Source organism: Daphnia pulicaria, chromosome 8 (assembly GCF_021234035.1).
Source record: "Daphnia pulicaria isolate SC F1-1A chromosome 8, SC_F0-13Bv2, whole genome shotgun sequence".
Lineage (NCBI taxonomy): Eukaryota > Metazoa > Arthropoda > Branchiopoda > Diplostraca > Daphniidae > Daphnia > Daphnia pulicaria.
The window spans coordinates 12,773,213-12,790,458 of record NC_060920.1 but is presented as its reverse complement, the minus strand read 5'-3'; the positions used below and the strand labels follow the sequence as shown (position 1 = coordinate 12,790,458).

The 17,246-nt window shown below is 39.3% G+C and overlaps 5 protein-coding genes across 8 annotated transcripts; 2 read left to right on the top strand and 3 right to left on the bottom strand.

Annotated features, from left to right (window-relative positions):
* Positions 1–62: 62 nt before the first annotated feature.
* LOC124310949 (glutamyl aminopeptidase-like) lies at positions 63–6,764 on the bottom strand. Its single transcript, XM_046775137.1, has 18 exons — positions 6,628–6,764; positions 5,720–5,823; positions 5,039–5,546; positions 4,833–4,980; positions 2,904–3,162; positions 2,666–2,836; positions 2,573–2,600; positions 2,424–2,493; positions 2,222–2,356; positions 2,034–2,162; positions 1,801–1,967; positions 1,639–1,724; positions 1,251–1,582; positions 1,116–1,189; positions 766–1,044; positions 589–699; positions 416–524; positions 63–350 (listed from the first exon to the last, which is right to left on the bottom strand). Exons 2-18 carry the CDS (start codon positions 5,784–5,786, stop codon positions 201–203), a joined length of 2,823 nt encoding a protein of 940 aa, XP_046631093.1. The 5' UTR covers positions 5,787–5,823; positions 6,628–6,764; the 3' UTR covers positions 63–200.
* Positions 3,353–4,816, top strand: LOC124311283 (protein EARLY FLOWERING 5-like). The gene is made up of 5 exons (XM_046775716.1): positions 3,353–3,458; positions 3,546–3,708; positions 3,771–4,168; positions 4,226–4,513; positions 4,574–4,816. Exons 1-5 carry the CDS (start codon positions 3,452–3,454, stop codon positions 4,708–4,710), a joined length of 993 nt encoding a protein of 330 aa, XP_046631672.1. The 5' UTR covers positions 3,353–3,451; the 3' UTR covers positions 4,711–4,816.
* A 734-nt stretch (positions 6,765–7,498) lies between the features above and the next one.
* Positions 7,499–13,857, bottom strand: LOC124311273 (protein Wnt-8-like). 3 transcript variants are annotated; one of them, XM_046775704.1, is made up of 15 exons: positions 13,355–13,657; positions 13,121–13,294; positions 12,946–13,035; positions 12,810–12,880; positions 12,608–12,739; positions 12,314–12,533; positions 10,731–12,069; positions 10,624–10,657; positions 9,555–9,670; positions 9,323–9,474; positions 9,108–9,250; positions 8,868–9,007; positions 8,195–8,355; positions 7,967–8,126; positions 7,499–7,902 (listed from the first exon to the last, which is right to left on the bottom strand). In XM_046775704.1, the coding sequence occupies exons 7-15, from the start codon at positions 10,796–10,798 to the stop codon at positions 7,842–7,844; spliced, it is 1,035 nt and encodes a 344-aa protein (XP_046631660.1). In that variant the 5' UTR covers positions 10,799–12,069; positions 12,314–12,533; positions 12,608–12,739; positions 12,810–12,880; positions 12,946–13,035; positions 13,121–13,294; positions 13,355–13,657; the 3' UTR covers positions 7,499–7,841. The 3 variants fall into 3 exon arrangements, with proteins under 3 accessions (XP_046631660.1, XP_046631661.1, XP_046631662.1); XM_046775705.1 differs by having other exon boundaries at positions 12,334–12,533; XM_046775706.1 differs by lacking the exons at positions 7,499–7,902; positions 7,967–8,126; positions 8,195–8,355; ... (3 more) ...; positions 9,555–9,670; positions 10,624–10,657 and adding an exon at positions 13,680–13,857 and having other exon boundaries at positions 11,807–12,533; positions 13,355–13,552.
* A 282-nt stretch (positions 13,858–14,139) lies between these two features.
* Positions 14,140–17,232, bottom strand: LOC124311337 (zinc finger and SCAN domain-containing protein 12-like). Of its 2 annotated transcripts, none has more exons than XM_046775783.1 (7): positions 16,755–17,228; positions 16,565–16,698; positions 16,308–16,493; positions 16,135–16,248; positions 15,913–16,063; positions 15,619–15,767; positions 14,140–14,691 (listed from the first exon to the last, which is right to left on the bottom strand). In XM_046775783.1, the coding sequence occupies exons 1-6, from the start codon at positions 16,908–16,910 to the stop codon at positions 15,630–15,632; spliced, it is 879 nt and encodes a 292-aa protein (XP_046631739.1). In that variant the 5' UTR covers positions 16,911–17,228; the 3' UTR covers positions 14,140–14,691; positions 15,619–15,629. The 2 variants fall into 2 exon arrangements, with proteins under 2 accessions (XP_046631739.1, XP_046631740.1); XM_046775784.1 differs by lacking the exon at positions 14,140–14,691 and adding an exon at positions 14,775–15,078 and having other exon boundaries at positions 16,755–17,232.
* On the top strand, positions 14,311–15,902 carry LOC124311349 (trypsin-1-like). Its single transcript, XM_046775802.1, has 6 exons — positions 14,311–14,446; positions 14,528–14,681; positions 14,751–14,849; positions 14,925–15,034; positions 15,103–15,284; positions 15,367–15,902. The coding sequence occupies exons 1-6, from the start codon at positions 14,323–14,325 to the stop codon at positions 15,529–15,531; spliced, it is 834 nt and encodes a 277-aa protein (XP_046631758.1). The 5' UTR covers positions 14,311–14,322; the 3' UTR covers positions 15,532–15,902.
* Positions 17,233–17,246: the final 14 nt, after the last annotated feature.

The window sequence follows — 17,246 nt, the reverse complement described above, 5'->3', positions numbered from 1 at the left end:
AATCAATGTTGAATAATGTGTCCAAGAAAATATTTTGAATGTGAATAACTGTACTCATTCCATTACTACTAACACCAATTTTAATGACAAAAATTTTGAACATTGTTCTTACAACGATATTAACGACATTTTCCCAAATAAACAATGTAACCTGAATTTCAAGGCAAGCGGTGAAGCGGAACGTTTCCTAAGCACATAGTTTACATAAAACCATTTTCCTTTAGCCAGTTTTCTAAATCAGGCTTGTTGATTTTCAACCATTGGATGTTATTTTGAACGGTTTCAATGGACTGTTCTCTAGCACGGGCGCCAGCGCCGGCATCGGGATATTTTGCGAAGAATTCTTTCATCTGAAATATAATTTAATAAGGGATAACGTTAAATGCTTTATCAATATTTATTTCAGCGTTTATACCTCATCCAGACGAATTTGTGTAGTAAACTTGCTCGTAACAGTGCCAACCATACGGCCTAGGTAACGATTGTTCGTAGTAAAGCGGTCAACTAAATACTGCCATTCGTTTCTAAGGACAAAATTTTCCACACTTAATTTCTAGAGAATAACTGATTTTTCAAATTGTTCCTTACCTTACAAAATCCCAAACGATGGGAAGTCCAACTGGGTTAGACGAGATGTACTCTAATACCGTGAAGTAGTCTTGTGATCTAACTTTATCAGTCTTGGCCAAATCTAAATATCTGTAAATCAAACGTGCAACCTTAAATATATGTCCATATTGAAGTTATAAGTAATAAAAAGTTTACTGATGAATAAGCCAAGGTTCCTTGGCAAAGGCGAGTCCGTAGAGCAACTTGATTGCCTCGTTTGGATCGTTTTCAGTTGTGTAACGGTCCCACATTGCATTCCATACAGTGGCATCGCCGATTTGAGCAATTCCATATCGGTAAACCAAGTTGCGGAAATTGGGAGGAATGTATTCGTTGGTGTTGTTGATCCATTTGCTTAGTCGTTCAGCAGCACTTTCTAAACAGGGAGTATAGTCGCTAAGACATGCCAACGACAGAATGGTGGTCTGCAAATTTCTATAATTATTCCAAAGGTTAGAATTCTTACATACTTGCAAACACAGTTCATAAATAACAAAATTTCATACTGATCCAAAAACGGCTCCAATTGATCCCAGCCCAGTTCCGAGTACGACGGCTCCACAAGAGTAATGATGAATTTCTAGCAGACATATAGGGAAAAATTAACAGTTGTTGAGATACACATGCCACAGGTTACTAACCCTGAATCCTGGATACAAGTTTGTGATGTAGACCAAGCTCGAAATATAAGAGAGCTTGCCAGATGCAGCGCTCCATGGAACAGGATGACGGTCGTTCTTCACATACTGAACAAGTTCTAGTGAAGTGCTGTAGGGCAAAGAGCCCGCCGCAGAAAGACTGAACGAATCATCTATAACTCCGTATCGATCGCTAGCTGACATCGAGCTCACATTTGCGATAAGAGCAGTGGCAAGCGCATTCCAGTGAGCAGGAAGATAGTTGACGCGAAAAAATCCTCTTTGATCTGCATTTAGCTTAACCCATTTGAAGTCGGTGGGTAATTCGATTGTCACTGTCGAAAAATAATTTAGTTGAAATATAAATTTTTTACTATCGAGAGAAAATTACCAGATTCATTTTCCATGTACAGCCATTTAGACTGTAGGGTAGGATTCTTATCAGTAATATAGAAAATTGGTACATCCCATTTGTATCTACGTTAAATTTTAAATATTATTGCATAAATGTACAAGTACAATTTCAAGCGTAACGCTAGTTGAACACGATTACCCATAGGGTGACGGTGTTACAGTTGCATTGCTATTAGGATCCGATAAGAATCGAGACTGCTTGACAGTCAACACATTCCCATTTACGGTGTAATTCAAAACAGGGTAACCCATCTGCCGTGTCCATGTATCCATGATTCGAGTAATATCCAATTGAGGGGTAACAGTCTAAAGTAATAAAGCAGATATTTTATTTCATTTAAAAATTAATCTCACTAAATATTTTTTTTTTACCTGAAGTACTCGCCATAGATCGGCAGTAGCGGCATTTTTAAACTTATACTCTTTAAGGAAATCTTGAATACCTTTCTGGAAATTTTCTGGCCCCATGAAACTTTCCAACATCATCAAAACAGCAGCACCCTGTTTTAGTAGAAAGGCATTTAATCTTTTCTTATTCATAAAGGCTAAACATAGTTTACCTTATTATATGAAATTGCGTCAAAAATTTCGGTGATCTCATCCGGGTGGTTAACCGTTACGACGATAGGATGTGAACTCAATTTCGAATCAAGCTCCATCACTGGACCGACATCATCGCTAAGGATGAAAGTCATCTGTCAGCGAATTAAAGTTTAACAATTAAAAGACGTGAAAAAATAAAGACTGGTAATTGATGATTACCATATCCCACGTTGGCTCACAGGCGTCCGTTCCTTTGAACTCCATATAACTGGCAAATCCTTCGTTCAACCTAATAATAATAATTTTTAAAAAATACTAAATCGCCTTTCTAACATATTTTGACAAACCGAACAAAAAATAAAACTTACCAAAGATCGTCCCACCAAATTATGGTCACTATAATAAAAAATTATCCAATTAAAAACCAATTCACCAAAAAAATGTCGCGTACTATAACTTACTTAAATTGCCGAACCACTGATGAGCTAATTCGTGAGCGACGACGGTTGCGACACGTTTCTTATTGGATGTCGAACTCTCCAATGGGTCGAACAACAAAGCCGTTTCACGGAACGTCACCAACCCCCAATGTTCCATGGCGCCAGATACAAAATCGGGAATAGCAATCAAATCTAAGCGTAAAAAGCGGCACATAAATTAATTAATTGTAAAGGTCCACGAAGTTAAAGAAAACATTACCTTGCTTGGGCAATACGTAATCAATATCGAAGTATTTCTCATAGTAATCCGTGGCTTTGATCCCGATCTCCAGCGGGTATTCGGTGCTGTTAAATTGATTAGAACGGGCTATCGTTTTGATAGGTATTCCTCGTTGCGTAGAACCCACCCGTTCTTTAAAATCGCAAACGATAAAGCAGGCTAAATATGTCACCATTTCGACACTTTTCTGGAATTTAACCGTAGTCAATCCAACACTCGGGCTGTCATCCACAAACGACTGCAAGTAAAAAACAAAATAATTAGTAATAAATCAAATGGATTGAATAACTTTAATGTGCTAATAAAAATACAAAAGTTCAATGAAAATTCCACCGGGACCCTAAGGCAATAGACTATTCTAGATTGGCCCGGTTACCCATTCCCTTCCCAAATTCATCCTAATTAGCAGCGTCCGAGCACAAAGAGAACGAGGGAAGACAATCAAGGGGTTACACGTGGCTTGGTATATAAAGGAACAAGTGCAGAGGAGAAGGCATCTCATTCCTTCCCCAAGTGTCACAGCCACCATGTCTCGTAAGTACACTTCTAGAGCACATCTTAGTTGATAATTTGGATAAAATTAGCAGTTAGTTTTAAATTCCTGTCTATTTAAAATGTTAGTTAGTAGCAGAATTTGGATTTCGGCACTATTTCTTGTGGGGACCATTTGGTGGGTGAACGGAGCTGCTGTCCCAAGTTTGTCTGGAAATTTTCAGCCGCCACCCCAGAGAGATGGCCCAGATTCTCAACGCAATGCATCAGCACCTGTTCCAGCAGATTTCAAGTAACTTTTACTTTTAAAATGTCCTTAAAAAACAATTTCATAAGTAATTGACTGAATTTCAGAACATTCAAGCCGATGGAACCAACACGTCCAAATAGTCCGAACCTTCCGCCACCACCTCAACCATTTGGGATCAACTCTAACATGCAAATGCCTCCCCAAACTCCGCCACAAGGCTTCTTCATGACTCCTCCATCTGGATTCCGACCTGGCATGGTAATGATGCCTCAACCTACGATGTTTCCGCCAATCATGAACGCGCCAAATCAGCAACAAGGACAGACACAACAATCCAAGTTGACCAATTCTACCATGATGCAATTCGCTCCACCATTAAGCAGCAATGCCACTCGGCTAAACAACAACACACGTCGGGAAACGGAACCATCTGCAGCAACACCTCCAGCAACAACTACATCGACCACAACTACTCGAAAGCCTTTCCAAGAATTGCCACTAGGTAAGAAAACTAAAGTTCCCGGTTATTAAAAACGAATTATATCAAATCTGTTTGCAGGTGCTGACAAACAAGAATCTGATGGATCGAAAATGAAACAAACTTCCTCTTCCGCGGCTCCACAGTTTGTCCCTGTTAATCCGTTTAACCCAATGATGCAACCACTCAACCCAGCGATGCAGCAACTCAATCCAATGATGCAGCCATTTCCGATGATGAATCAACCTCCTCTATTCATCGATCCGATGGGGCGACTGATGATGCTCGTACCATTCAATCCTCAGCTACTTCCTCGAGACCCTAATCAACAACAGGCACTACCTCAAGGACCCCCTATTCCCATTCAAGGTAACTGTAGTTACAAGTCATAAAAAGAACACTTAACTAACAAAATGATCACTCTGATAGTACCACCGTTCAACCCACAAATGCAATTTCAATTTGCCCAACCTCAACTTCGCCCGGTTATGGCCGACTTGAACAAGCAAACTCCCCCTCCTCACATGGGAGACGCAAGCAGCAAGAACGCAACTTCTACAAACTAGTTAATTTTTTAAATTTCCAGTACTACTTTCGAATGGTTATTGTGGAATAGCAAACATGTAAATCTAATATCCAGATGAAAAAGAGAATATATATGCTAAAAAGTAAGTTGACAAGAATTTACCTGTTGAGGCATGTTGGAGTAGGCCACATAACCATCACCTTTAGGTCGGACAAGAGTAACACCAAATGTAGACTTGTAGCTCGGTTCATCCATGCATGGGAAAGCCCTTCTAGCGTAAGTGGGCTCAAACTTGGAGGTAGCAATAGTTCTGGAATAGAAACATACTATTTAAGTAGTTGTTAAGAAAAATACTTGTGCAGATTTACCTTGTTAGGTTAGTGTCACTGTTGTAGTAGTTGCTTTTATAAAACCCGACAATGTCTTTAGTGAGACTTCTATCGAATTCAAGCTGTAGGGTGTACTGGCCTTGCTGTATTTGAGAGCTCAGTTTGACAACCCAAAATTCATTCGGGGCATACTCAAAAGTATCACCAAGAATTATCTGCTCCCCATTAGTGCCATCACCTTTGCGAAGCAATGTTTTTTTAATGGTGAGGAATTTACTGTGGATAAGAATGAAATCTCTAGGCTGTGTGATATTAAGTAGAACATCCACTTTCCCGGTGAAAGTCCCTAGGACTAGATCGGGATGCAAATAGATCTCGTAGTGTAGAGGCAAAGTGTCAGTCGGAAGACGGTAGTCCAACTCCCATGGTTCGGTCAACTTAGGTGTCGTAATTGCTGCCATTGTCGTACTTGGTAATGCAGTCGTATCAGTATCACTTTTGAGTGACGACAACTCTTTGTTCGCGTTTGCAAGGCAAACAGACAGGACTGAAAGACAAAAAGAATTGAAAATTTGAGATAAGGAAGTAAACAAATGAGAAACGATTAATCGATTTAAGTTCAAACAATCGATTAATAAGCTTTCGAATGTTACACACCACAGACCTACTAGCTATTAGCTGAATTTGTCAAATTATAATAAAACATTTTATTTTACTCACCGATTACAGCAATTGCCAAAGCCCCGGATAAGACTCCAAGTGAAACCAACGGGATGTTAAGCTTCATTTTTCCCCTTCCGTTTGCCCTATCCTTTTTGGGTGTACTAACAGGAAAATAGACCATTTTTTACTCTATATTTTTACTAATTTCATTGAAAAAATAAATTTAAAACATTTAACGACTATCTTTTCCTTAAAATAGATCCAGTACACACTAAAACATGAGAAAATGTGCGCCCTTATATAAGGTGAACGTTCAATGGGGCAAGTTCAATTCTTACTCTTCCTTCTCAAGGGCGTTTTAACAGACATTAAGTAAAAAACAAAGCCAATTTTTTGGGAGGTATTCTACCAAATGATTTTTTTCCGCTTAACATTAGGAGAATGTCACCCCACCTTTCTTATTGCAAAATTTGGACTTGGTATCTGAGAAAACCACGGAGAAAATTTAATTCAATCCAATTCCTTTGCGGATTTTGTTATAAACCGGTCGTTAAAACATCGAGGTAGAAAACGCATTCGCTACAGCTTTTCACGAATGATAATCCCCCCCAGCAAAATATTTCATTGCTTTTCCCTCCAAACCAGTATGGAATGAAACAGTGGAAAATCCCACTGCTGTGTTGATAAAACTAAAATGCGAAACGAAATCAGGTAGGTTACTGAGTTTACTTACAACGTCATGCCAGCTCATTTGGTAACCTACATAAACTTGTTTTTTTTTTCTTCCCCTTTTTCATATGCGAAATAGCCATAAGAAGTTCCTCTACTGGAATTTACAACTAGATAGCCTATATACGGTATTTTTTTAATGTAAATCTAATCTAGTAGATCGTCAGCACATCAACAAATAAAAGGTTACCATATTTCAGAAAGAAAAAACGAATTAAACAATAAATTTAACTCACGGCCGTGAATGCGGAGCTGGAACGTCGTAGTTACTGATAAAACTGACCAGCCTCTCGACGACCGATCTCTTTACACGCACGACCACGACTGTGCGTTCGCGTTCAGCTTTCTCCCCCTTTAACGATTGCGCTCTCTTTCTCCGTCACTTGTATATGCTCAATAATAGCGAGACCAAGAGTTTCAGAGATCCATGCTCAGAGAACTGTGAATGCTTTAGGCGCCACTTTATTTGATCAATGCCATCTGGAATATATTCCGGCAAAGATCCGAGAACTTTGGAACTCTCTTTCTGAGAGGCCGACATGTTTTATTTTGGATCATTTCTCACAGTTCATACCCTTCTCCTTTCCGACAACCGCTCACAAGTTCTTCATTTAACTTGGCACTCTTCAAATGAGAAAGTTTTTCAAGACAAATAAGAACTTGAAGTGCAGTTGAAATTTCGTGACATTCTACCTTCGTAAAGATTAACCCAGTAGCGCCTGATACTCTTTATCAGATGCTAATGTGGATTAGTACATCAAACTCAAATAAACCTGGTTGATTAAACATGTGACAACCTAAATGCGATGTAACAAACAAGATTATATATAAACGTACAACGTATAGTTGTTACCCTCAAATTATCTTGGGACCTCAAAATACAGATCCTTTAAGACGCACCCAAATAAGCCATACAATAAACAATAGGAATTACTAGCATCGCACAAATGTTTTCAACTTTTTCCAACGAATCATTTGTTTCCAATTCGCGGTCACGATTTGGGAGCACGTACGGCTGATCTGTTGTAAATCTTACAAGGAGAGTTCGGCTCCATTTTAAAATTTGAAGCTCGATAAGATCTAGAACGGAGGAATAGAGTCGGCACATGGTGGCAGGAAGCTTGTACAACAAATTCACACATACAACAACGATACAAATCAAATTAGCACAACTAGGAGCGTGCACACACACATATTTGATTGGGCCATTCGAAGGTGTCAACCCGAGAGCAATTTCAATTTTTTTTTTTTTTTTTTCAAAACGTAGACAACCCTTATACTTAAACTGATAGGATATTTTGTAAGCCGGCCATCTGGAATATGTACATTTGCCTTGAAACAGAGGAAAAAGTTTCTCAATTTATCAGTGAAATATATCTGTACATTTATGGGATGATTTTTTGATTAATACTGCGACAGTATACTCATGTTGATTGGATGATTGACAACTTTAAGCACAAGAGTAAATACTTTTCGTTGTGTTGCATGTCTGGCACTGGACTTGACAGCACCTATCCGTCAAATTGAAAATGTTAGTTATCTGATTGCCAAAGAATAACGGCCGATTATTCTTACCACTGGAAAGTGCAGTTGCATGAGGTCATGACAGTGACGACGCGCTTCTTAACTTTGTGACCGCAGTTTTTGCACAGATGAATGCAGCTGCGCCGTTGAGATGCCGAAAGGCCTTTACCTTTGTCTCGTGAGCATGTCCGCCCTTTCGTGCCGCTCGTTCCTGAGGAAAAACAATCCACCATTAATAAAAAGACACGAATTCGTTTGAGTTGCGGAAATTGAACTTACCGGCCGTGACGTTTGCTCGGCAAAAGTCGGGCGACAGTTCCAAGTAAACGAGCGTTTGTGGCGAGACGCGTAAAATCTGTGACGAGCCTGACGAGGTCTTGGCGCCGTTGGACGATGAGCTGCCGCCGTCGATCTGTAGGATGCCATTGCTGTAGCCAACCCTGTTTACAAGAGAAAATAAAACAAAAATAAGAAAAAAACCCAGCAGCTGATCATTAAAGTTCATTGTCGAGTTATCATTTTGTTTTCGAGGCCCATAAAACAATATCAACGTGATATCTCATGTTCTGTCTGCAACAGAACTTGCAACGGCAATAAATACAGGCCTGTCAAGTATCAAGAACATTGTGCTGCTTTGTGTTTATATCTACATACAGTGTGGAAAATCCCCCTTTTTTTTCCACCCAGCCCAAACGCCACCTCCCCCCCAGCCTGTAATAAAATAAAAAAGGGAATAAAAACGAGGCGACCAAATATCTGGGCGATTCAATTGGCGTCGCCAATCTTGGCCGCCCCGATATCATTCACACTTTCAAGTCTTTGTGTATCCATGCATGATTCCCAATAGACGACATTGTTCTCGATCCCAGTCATCATGACTGGCCATCTTCAAGTCGCCTATCGCCTTAATGACAGTCTGGGCCGTATCTTTTCAATATTCTCCCCTTTTTACCTCACACTTGTGTCGTATTGTCGTTTGAGGGCTTGGCCAACTGTTCGGAATGGAGGCAATTGAATCCAACAAGTCTGCATGGCGCACGAGCCGGACACTCCGTGGCATTTGCACGACTGGCGCATTGAATGACGAACAGCCTACGATAGGACAATCGAAAATAGTAGTATCAATAAAACATATTCCACTTTTGATGGCTAGCCAATAATTATTAAAGAAAGAAAAAAAGGGATAACTTACCAAGCGACCAGCAAAGTTGTTGTGCAAATTAGCTAAAGCCTGGGCATCCTGTCCAGACTCGAGAGAATCCAGTACTCGGACAGAGTATTGTTCTCCCATCTTGATGTTGTCGCTGCATCCTCCCCACCGCCATGTGGCTGAAGCTGAAACACGAAATTGTTTGTTTTTTTATTCAAAGATTCGTCTGAAGTTTTCTGATGACTGAAAATTCTTACGAGATTCGTTTGGATGTTGAGAATGTATGTTGGCGCATCCGCATCCTTCCAGTTGGCCGCGAGAACAGTTGCGCGTTAACGTGTAAGTGATTCCGGCCGAAAGGAAAGAGTGGAGAGCCGCAGACTCTCGAATCAGTGATCTAAACACCTTCCTATTGTCAAGAAAAAGAATTTTAAAAAAGGTTTTATTGAATTGAAAAGCAAAAACGTTTTATGTACAATCACGACTTACTTTTTGGTGAAGGCGCTGCGTGGACATGCCCAGCGCTCCCATCGGAATTGATATTGACATTCGCCCATCGCAAGTTCAGCGCCGGCCGCTACCGATTCCGCCATTCCCAAATTGATCTACATAAGAGGGAATCGATTAGACTAATGTCATTACAACATCCTTGATCAACAAGATCTGGTACGTCAGCAATCGGACAAGCGGCCGAAAAAATGCAGACGGATACGGTGACGAAATCTTGGCCGTAGGAAATGTTTATTTGTGTTGATATAGAAAACCCACGATTGGAGCTATTAATACGATAACGACGATTGGGGAAAATAGTCTCAACGTGATGCCATCACCCGCATCCAGCACCCGGAACAAAAACAGCAACTGGCGCAATCGCTGGATCTGGCCTCGTGCGCCAGCGTTTGTTATGTTGTTTAGCTTTGAGTCGTGGAGTTCGTAAATCACCCTAGAAGAGCGACGACAAACAATCGACACGTACTACTCAGAAGAGGGAGGCAAACGGAGAAAAATAAAAGAGTATTCCCCCCTCCTATTTCCATCACTTTTGGATACGTTTAAAAACTTTTTTATTTACGACTTCACTTGGAAAAATCAATCGTCAGTTGAAATGGAGTGAGAAAAAAAGGTGACGGGTGAAAAAGACACATATCGCCAGGTAGAGCGCGCAATCCCCAAGTGTAAGTTTCCGCCCGCGTATTTCTCGAGTTCCCATCTCTCGGCAGAGTCTCTCGGCACAGCGGTGACACAAGAGGAGCCCGGATTTGGCCCTTTGGGATTTGGCTAAAGTGACCCACCGTCAATTCTCCAAGTCCATCTCCACCGAGATTGACTTAATGAGCTTTTGCGATCTGCTGGCTTCCTTTAATTTCTCTCTCCCCTCTCGGCGTTGATGAACAACTACGTCCCGCCACCATACGCGCAAGAATAAAGAAAATACTAAACTTTTTCCTTCCGGTGGCGCCGGACTGTCGGGCCAGCGAGTGCGGCATTTCTTTGAAAAAAAAAAAGGAACCCCCCTCACCCCATAGGAAAAAGATTTGAAAGTGGCAATAACACTTACCCTTGTGCTTGTCATCAACAGATTATTCCAAGACCTAGAATATAAGAAATGACATAAATTAATCGATTGAACCACGGTAAAAAGATAAATGAGCAGAAATTTCTTACCAAGCCGATGAAGTAGAAAATTTGCATAACACCAGCAAGGCGAAAAACGAGCGAACTAAACAATTCATCGTGAATGTTGGACACAAAAATCACAAGAGGATGGAGTGTGGAGCGAAGAAGAAGCAGATGTTTCGCGACTACCGTCAGCTACGCACTAAAATTGATTCTGTGTTGGAACACTTGTGATAGCAAAGGAGACAATTTGTGGCTTGTCACTGACTCGACAGCACCAATAGATACACTAGCACTGGAACTTGTAGTCGGGGTCGACGAGACTTCTCCTTCCTCTCGACTCAAGCGGTCAGAACTCCTCCCATTTTCTCTCCTCCGACCCGAAAAGGTGAAGAAATGTTGATGCGATGCTAGTAGAGGAGGAGTAAATGTGGGAGGAGAAAGAAGAAGAAGAAGAAAAAAAAAAAAGACTGTCGGGCAAGCGGCAATTATCCCTTCCATTCAATCCCGGAACTTTGATCCGATTTTGGCTTTGGTGTATGAAAGAGAAATACATGTTTTCTGATGGTTTTTCAGATTTTTTTACGCTTCTGGGATCTCTTGTCCATTCTCAACTTAATACTCTTAAGAATTTCTATCAACCAATAGTACATAGATTCCTCAGCTAAAACCCCAAGACAAACTACGCTTCACGCTATTTGAACTTTTTTTCCTTTTCTAACAAATCTAATTGGATTAGTTGTTTCCCTACCTCTATTCACCCCATACACACATACATGTAGCACTACATACAAATAAAGAAAAAATTGCCCGGAAATGGTATTTGTGCCACACCAAAAGCTCAATAATAAACTGTCTATAATGGCAGTAGAATTCTATGGTACGTACTCGATTTTTCCCGTCGTGACTTAACTTGTCTTTTCTCTGATTATAGTTACCATGTTTCTAAAAAGGCGGATGGTGGAGTACTCGGCTGTTGGTTGCTCTTTTTACAACATCAATTCACCGATCGCCAGACTGGTGCCTCCACCATCGAACCCTACGGAAGTTTCGTGGTAGTCAATTGATACCAATTATCCCAAAACGTTACAAATTCACACCCATCTCAAGATAGACATTTGATGGACATTTGAGAACTTTATTATTACGCGTTGTAAGACAGAAAGAAACAACCAACCCAAATTTAACGCGGCATTATCTAAAAATAACTGTCTGGTTCATCATTCACGATTAAAACGAAACACGTAATCGTCCGATAGGGGTGGAAATCTAGAATTTTAGAATTCATGATTATGCCAACACGGAAGTTGTACAATCAAATTTGGGCAAGGATGACAGAACTCAGCTGTTTCAAAACTTCCCCCCAGAGCCATTTAGGGGAGAAGAACTATAAAAATTAAGAGAAAGAAGAGGGTAAGAATAAGTCGACTTCGATAAGAGCGCCCATGCAAACTTAGAGAAGGTTATTCTTAGTGCTAGGATTAATAACACAGTAGCTAATGAAATGGCGGTGGCTGTCTACCAAGTGAGGTAGATATGCTTTTTCATTGACATCAAAGAAGGGGGGAAATGTAATTTTACATTATAGACATGGGAGACTAGGTAATAATTGGGCTATAGAATAATAATACTTAGTAAAGAAGGAAAGTACAGAAGATCCCGTTGAAGAATTTTCAGAGCTGAGTCCGTGGCCAGGTTTGAATTTGATTCAGGCGGTGCAACAGGTAAGAAGGATATTGAGGTTTGTCAATCCAAACACCACGTGATCTCAACCAAGACAAACTACGCTCGCTGACCTCACAACCATCCACCTTCAGCGTGCGCACGGTGTGGCAATATTCAGCAAACTTTCTAAAAACAAAATATAATACATTTTCAACTGAAAAATCAAACTTTTACAGAGGCCTACAAAAATTAAAACCTACTTGATCCCAGAGTCTGTGATTCTGCAACATCTACTTATGTCAAGATACACAAGTTGTGGGCAAAACTGAGAAATCTTAACTAATGTTTCATCCTGCAGACAAGAGAGATCACTCAGGGACAGTGATATCAATCTGTTAATATTATAGAAACAAATTTTAATATTGCATCTTTAATTTATAATGAAATTTTTATGTTTGATACTTTGGCTGTCGTTTTACAAATAGGATGATTGAAGCCTCACTTATGCCTGTGCAGCCACTAAAGTCAGCTACCTGTAAGTATTAAGTCAGTATACATCATAACATTCAAATATGCTGTATATTCATTGACACAAAACCTTGATTGTATCTGGAAAATGGAAGGCTAAAATTTCAATGGCTCCAACAGTTAACCAAACACAATTCTTCAACAAAATTTTCTCTAGTTTCTGAAATGAAATGTTACCCAATTAGACAATTGTGATGGAGCACATAAGAGCAATAGGAGTTGACCAATATAGTTAACTTAATTACTTTACAGTTGACCACAAGTGGCTGGAGAGTTCCATTTTTAAGATTACTATTTGACAAGTCCAGGTGATTCAAATTGTGATTATTTTGTATGATGGTCTTAATGCATTCATCATTGAATATCTTTGAATTCGATATTTTAAAAACTTTTAGGCTGTGACATAGCTGAGGTAAAACCTGTAATTTAAGAAGAATAATTTAAATTATGATTAGTTGGTAAAACTAACCACAACGAACCTGACATAGGGCTTGTGGTAACACTTTGTGATGAGAAAGATCAAGATATTTCATATATTTGAAATATTCATGGACTAGGAAATAGGTTTGTTTACTAACACATCGAAAGTTTAGCCAGTCCTGAGGTGACAGATAATCTATGATTTTCAAAATTATGTCATCCCCCGGCAAATCCAGGAGATGCATTTGTAATTGAATGTTTTCTTTCATTCGCCAATTGCCCAATTCCCAACAAACAAACTGTGATTAAATTTAGGCCTACATTCAGCAATCAGGAACCAACTATGATGATTATGATTCTATGGAGATGCATTTGTAATTGAATGTTTTCTTTCATTCGCCAATTGCCCAATTCCCAACAAACAAACTGTGATTAAATTTAGGCCTACATTCAGCAATCAGGAACCAACTATGATGATTATGATTCTATGAATCACAGACACACACTGCTTGCGCACAAAAACATTGCGACCTTCATTTCACTAAACGTCGGAAATAGTGGAAACGTCTACTAAAACTCGGGAGTCGGGATGGATTAAACGGCGAAGCCCTCTGGTGGCCTTAATGTTTACAAGAAACTCCGCGCATTCGAAATTTCATTTGCGAGTGTCATTTGCGCAGCAATTGCGCCGGTATGTTCAACTTTCATTGAATACGTTATTGGTAAAACAGCTGCGTACAAAATACTGGCGATGACAAGGATATTTAAACAGCTGTGAATCTATCAATGTGGTCGGACCACATGTTGGATGTACGTCACGATTGCTGGGAATGAAAACGAGAAAATAAGGGAAACAGAACTTGTATTCAACGTTGCGACCAATCATGATTAAACATACATCTAAAAAAAAAAAAAAAAAAAACAGTGAGAGAACTTCATTTGGTCAGTCAATCCACACATACATTTATACAGACGGTGACATTCCGCCAAGCCACTGCAAATCTAGGATCAGGTAACCCAAGTCGTGATGTGCCGTTTCATTTTCATTTTCCTCCTATGGAATTACGCGACACGAGTAGATACAGTTTCCATTGCGGATGCACCAGCACTTCGTCCAACACGTATCGTCAACGGTGAAGAAGTCAGAGATGGTATTTTATTTCCAACATATTTATAGTCAATTTTATCCGAGATGCATTGTCCTTTACACTGTTCTTAATCGGAAACTGTAGGAGAGGTGACGTGGCAAATATCCTTGCAGCTATCGTTGGCCGTAAGCGGACAAGCCCGGCAAAGGACAATGTCTCATTTTTGTGGAGGAGCGATCATTAATAGCCAATGGGCTATCACGGCAGCACACTGTGTTTACCAAAAAATGTACATCACGTAAGCAGAACTAAATGAAAAAGAAAAAAAAAAAGAAAAAAAATTTCATTAGTCTTCGAATTTTCACAGCTCTGATAACTTGTTCATTGTCTTTAACACAACAAATATGAAACTGCCTGACGCTGCTAACATTGGCGTGGAAAAAATCTTTTCGGCCAATTACAATGAGTAAGTCTCATAGCTAACTCCCTTTGAAAACTTTATTTTCTACCTTTCACGAGTTTATTAAAAAACTACTATTAGGAAAACGAAAGAAAACGACTTGGCATTGTTAAAACTTAAGGAAAGTATTTACAATGTGACGGAGTCATTTGGCGCTGTTTCGTTGCCGTCCGAGTCCTTTGATCCATCGGGTACATTTGCCATATTGTTTTTAATGACGTTATTTTTTCACATTCTAAAAAATGTTTGTATTATTAAGGGGACTGCGTTGTAAGTGGATGGGGCTACAAAAAAGCTAATGCTGGTTATACACCGGACCACCTAATGGCCGCTAATGTCACAATATTAACAGATGAAGATTGCCAACAACGATTCAGTCCTCATTATACGATCTACCCCGGGATGATTTGTGCAGGTGGCAAAGAAAAGGACGCGTGTCAGGTTAAAAATAATGATTATCATGATGATGATAAATATTAATGTCAGGAAGAACAAAGAAATTGACGTGCTACTTTCTTTTTAGGGAGATTCTGGAGGGCCTTTGGTGTGCAAGAGCTCAACAGGACAAAACGTTCTGACAGGGATAGTTAGCTGGGGCATTGGATGCGCGACTCCCCATATTCCCGGCGTTTACACCAAGGTGGCTAAGTACATGGATTGGATTAACAAAATAATGGCCGATAATTAAGGTTCAGTGAACCCTACCCGTAACTTCTCCAAAACCGTTTAAAATTCCCAGTCAACTTTCCAACACAATTTATTAGAAATTTAATACCTGTTATTTTTTTATTCACAAATGACTTGTTTCTTCTCTGGATTATTTGATGTTTTGTCCTCTTCTTCTTCACTGTCAGAGACGGAACTGGCACTGGACAAACAATCGGAATCGTTTCCAGCATCCACAGCCTCGGCAGCTGATGATTTCTAAAAATTTTAAAAATCAGAGATAGAAATTTTAATCTAAATTCCGGTCCGTTATACCCAGATACAATTTATTTGTATCATATTTGTCTAATTGGCTTAAGATGATAGGAAAATAAATGTTTTTTTCTTCAAAAACTGATTTTACCCATCGAACTGACGAGGATTTTTGTTTGCTTGTTTGAGCTTTTCTCTTGCGCCCTCGACTGAGAGTTTCCGCTTTGGGTAGAAATTTTTCAGCTTGTGTCTGAACCCGTCTAATATCGAAATCTTGGTCAACTCGAGTAACCAACGTTTGTCTACAAAATACAAAAAATTAGAATTTTAAGTAGGGGCAATTTTTTTGTGAAAATTATGAAGTGTCTTATACCTTTGTTGTTCATTTTCTATGTAGACATCATCACTTTTATGGAAAAGGTTATGATTTTCATAGGCCCTCTTATTGAAGAATAATGCATCACACATCTTGCATTTGATTAATTCCCTAATAAAAACATTAAAAAAATAACCAAGTGCATTCAACATCCATAAATATAAACTTACTGTGGCAATGCATTCCTTTCCTCTTCTTTGTGCTGTCTTTCCAGATGAACTTCAAGATTGTATTTCATAATGTACTCAGATCCACATAAATGGCAGTAATACACACTTTGAGGTTCCTTGGCATTATTGCACTTGATTTTGCGACTGGGAGGAGGTGTCTCAATAGCTTTGATGAGTTTGACAACCCTAATTAATAGTGAATACATGAAAACAAATTAGTTCAATGAGAAAAAAAAGACAATGTTTAATAGCTATACCGATTATGAATTGATTTTGCATGATACTGAAGAGCAGTATCATTGTAGAATGTAGCTTCACACTCTGTACATTGATGCACTCCACTGCTTCCTCCTTCATTTTCATGAGAGAGAACGTGTTTGTCTCTACAATACTATACAACAAAAATTACAAACCCATTGAAAATAAATTGGGAAAAAAATCTTATACCTTAATCGGAAATTGCATGCCACAGTAGGGGCAATAATGTTTGACATTAGACTGCCTATGTTTTCGAAATTTATGCTGGATCGCAGCACTTACAGTGGGAAACTCTTCAACACACAATTCTTCGTCGCATTTTATTTTTTCAGTCTTGTCGGTCATTCTTTCTCAAATGGGGGAGTTGACATTGGCTTTTCAATTCTTTTTTTCGAATTCAAACGAAAAACAATAGCGAATTTTTCTGTGCAGTAATGCCAGTAAATATTAGGAATTTTATGTATAAACTGTTAAAGGTAAAAACGTAAAGCGTCACATCGACCGATTGTCGTTTATACTAGCGCCCTCTGTGATTGAAATCACCAATTCTTAAACAGATCCGTAAATAAAATGCGATCGATTCTCTAACTCTAATGCTGGATCTAATTTATAAAGAAAACTCTTTCTTGATCATCCTTGAATCAACAAGGAATTCTTAAATTGATTGTAGGAATGTGATCA

Excerpts from the sequence above, each read along its gene's own strand:
- LOC124311283 (XM_046775716.1), top strand. Across the intron at positions 3,709-3,770 it reads CCTGTTCCAGCAGATTTCAA|AACATTCAAGCCGATGGAAC; the intron begins GTAACTTTTACT and ends ACTGAATTTCAG. Across the intron at positions 4,169-4,225 it reads TTTCCAAGAATTGCCACTAG|GTGCTGACAAACAAGAATCT; the intron begins GTAAGAAAACTA and ends ATCTGTTTGCAG.
- LOC124310949 (XM_046775137.1), bottom strand. The coding sequence starts at position 5,786 with ATGAAGCTTAACATCCCGTTGGTTTCACTTGGAGTCTTATCCGGGGCT. Across the intron at positions 2,494-2,572 it reads ATTTGGTGGGACGATCTTTG|GTTGAACGAAGGATTTGCCA; the intron begins GTAAGTTTTATT and ends TATTATTATTAG. Across the intron at positions 1,583-1,638 it reads GTACATGGAAAATGAATCTG|TGACAATCGAATTACCCACC; the intron begins GTAATTTTCTCT and ends ATTTTTCGACAG.
- LOC124311273 (XM_046775704.1), bottom strand. The coding sequence starts at position 10,798 with ATGAATTGTTTAGTTCGCTCGTTTTTCGCCTTGCTGGTGTTATGCAAA. Across the intron at positions 9,475-9,554 it reads CGCAGCGCCTTCACCAAAAA|GAAGGTGTTTAGATCACTGA; the intron begins GTAAGTCGTGAT and ends TCTTGACAATAG. Across the intron at positions 8,127-8,194 it reads CCGAGCAAACGTCACGGCCG|GAACGAGCGGCACGAAAGGG; the intron begins GTAAGTTCAATT and ends GTTTTTCCTCAG.
- LOC124311349 (XM_046775802.1), top strand. The coding sequence starts at position 14,323 with ATGTGCCGTTTCATTTTCATTTTCCTCCTATGGAATTACGCGACACGA. Across the intron at positions 14,447-14,527 it reads CGGTGAAGAAGTCAGAGATG|GAGAGGTGACGTGGCAAATA; the intron begins GTATTTTATTTC and ends CGGAAACTGTAG. Across the intron at positions 14,682-14,750 it reads TACCAAAAAATGTACATCAC|CTCTGATAACTTGTTCATTG; the intron begins GTAAGCAGAACT and ends GAATTTTCACAG.
- LOC124311337 (XM_046775784.1), bottom strand. The coding sequence starts at position 16,910 with ATGACCGACAAGACTGAAAAAATAAAATGCGACGAAGAATTGTGTGTT. Across the intron at positions 16,699-16,754 it reads GCATGCAATTTCCGATTAAG|TATTGTAGAGACAAACACGT; the intron begins GTATAAGATTTT and ends TTTGTTGTATAG. Across the intron at positions 15,768-15,912 it reads AATCCTCGTCAGTTCGATGG|AAATCATCAGCTGCCGAGGC; the intron begins GTAAAATCAGTT and ends TAAAATTTTTAG.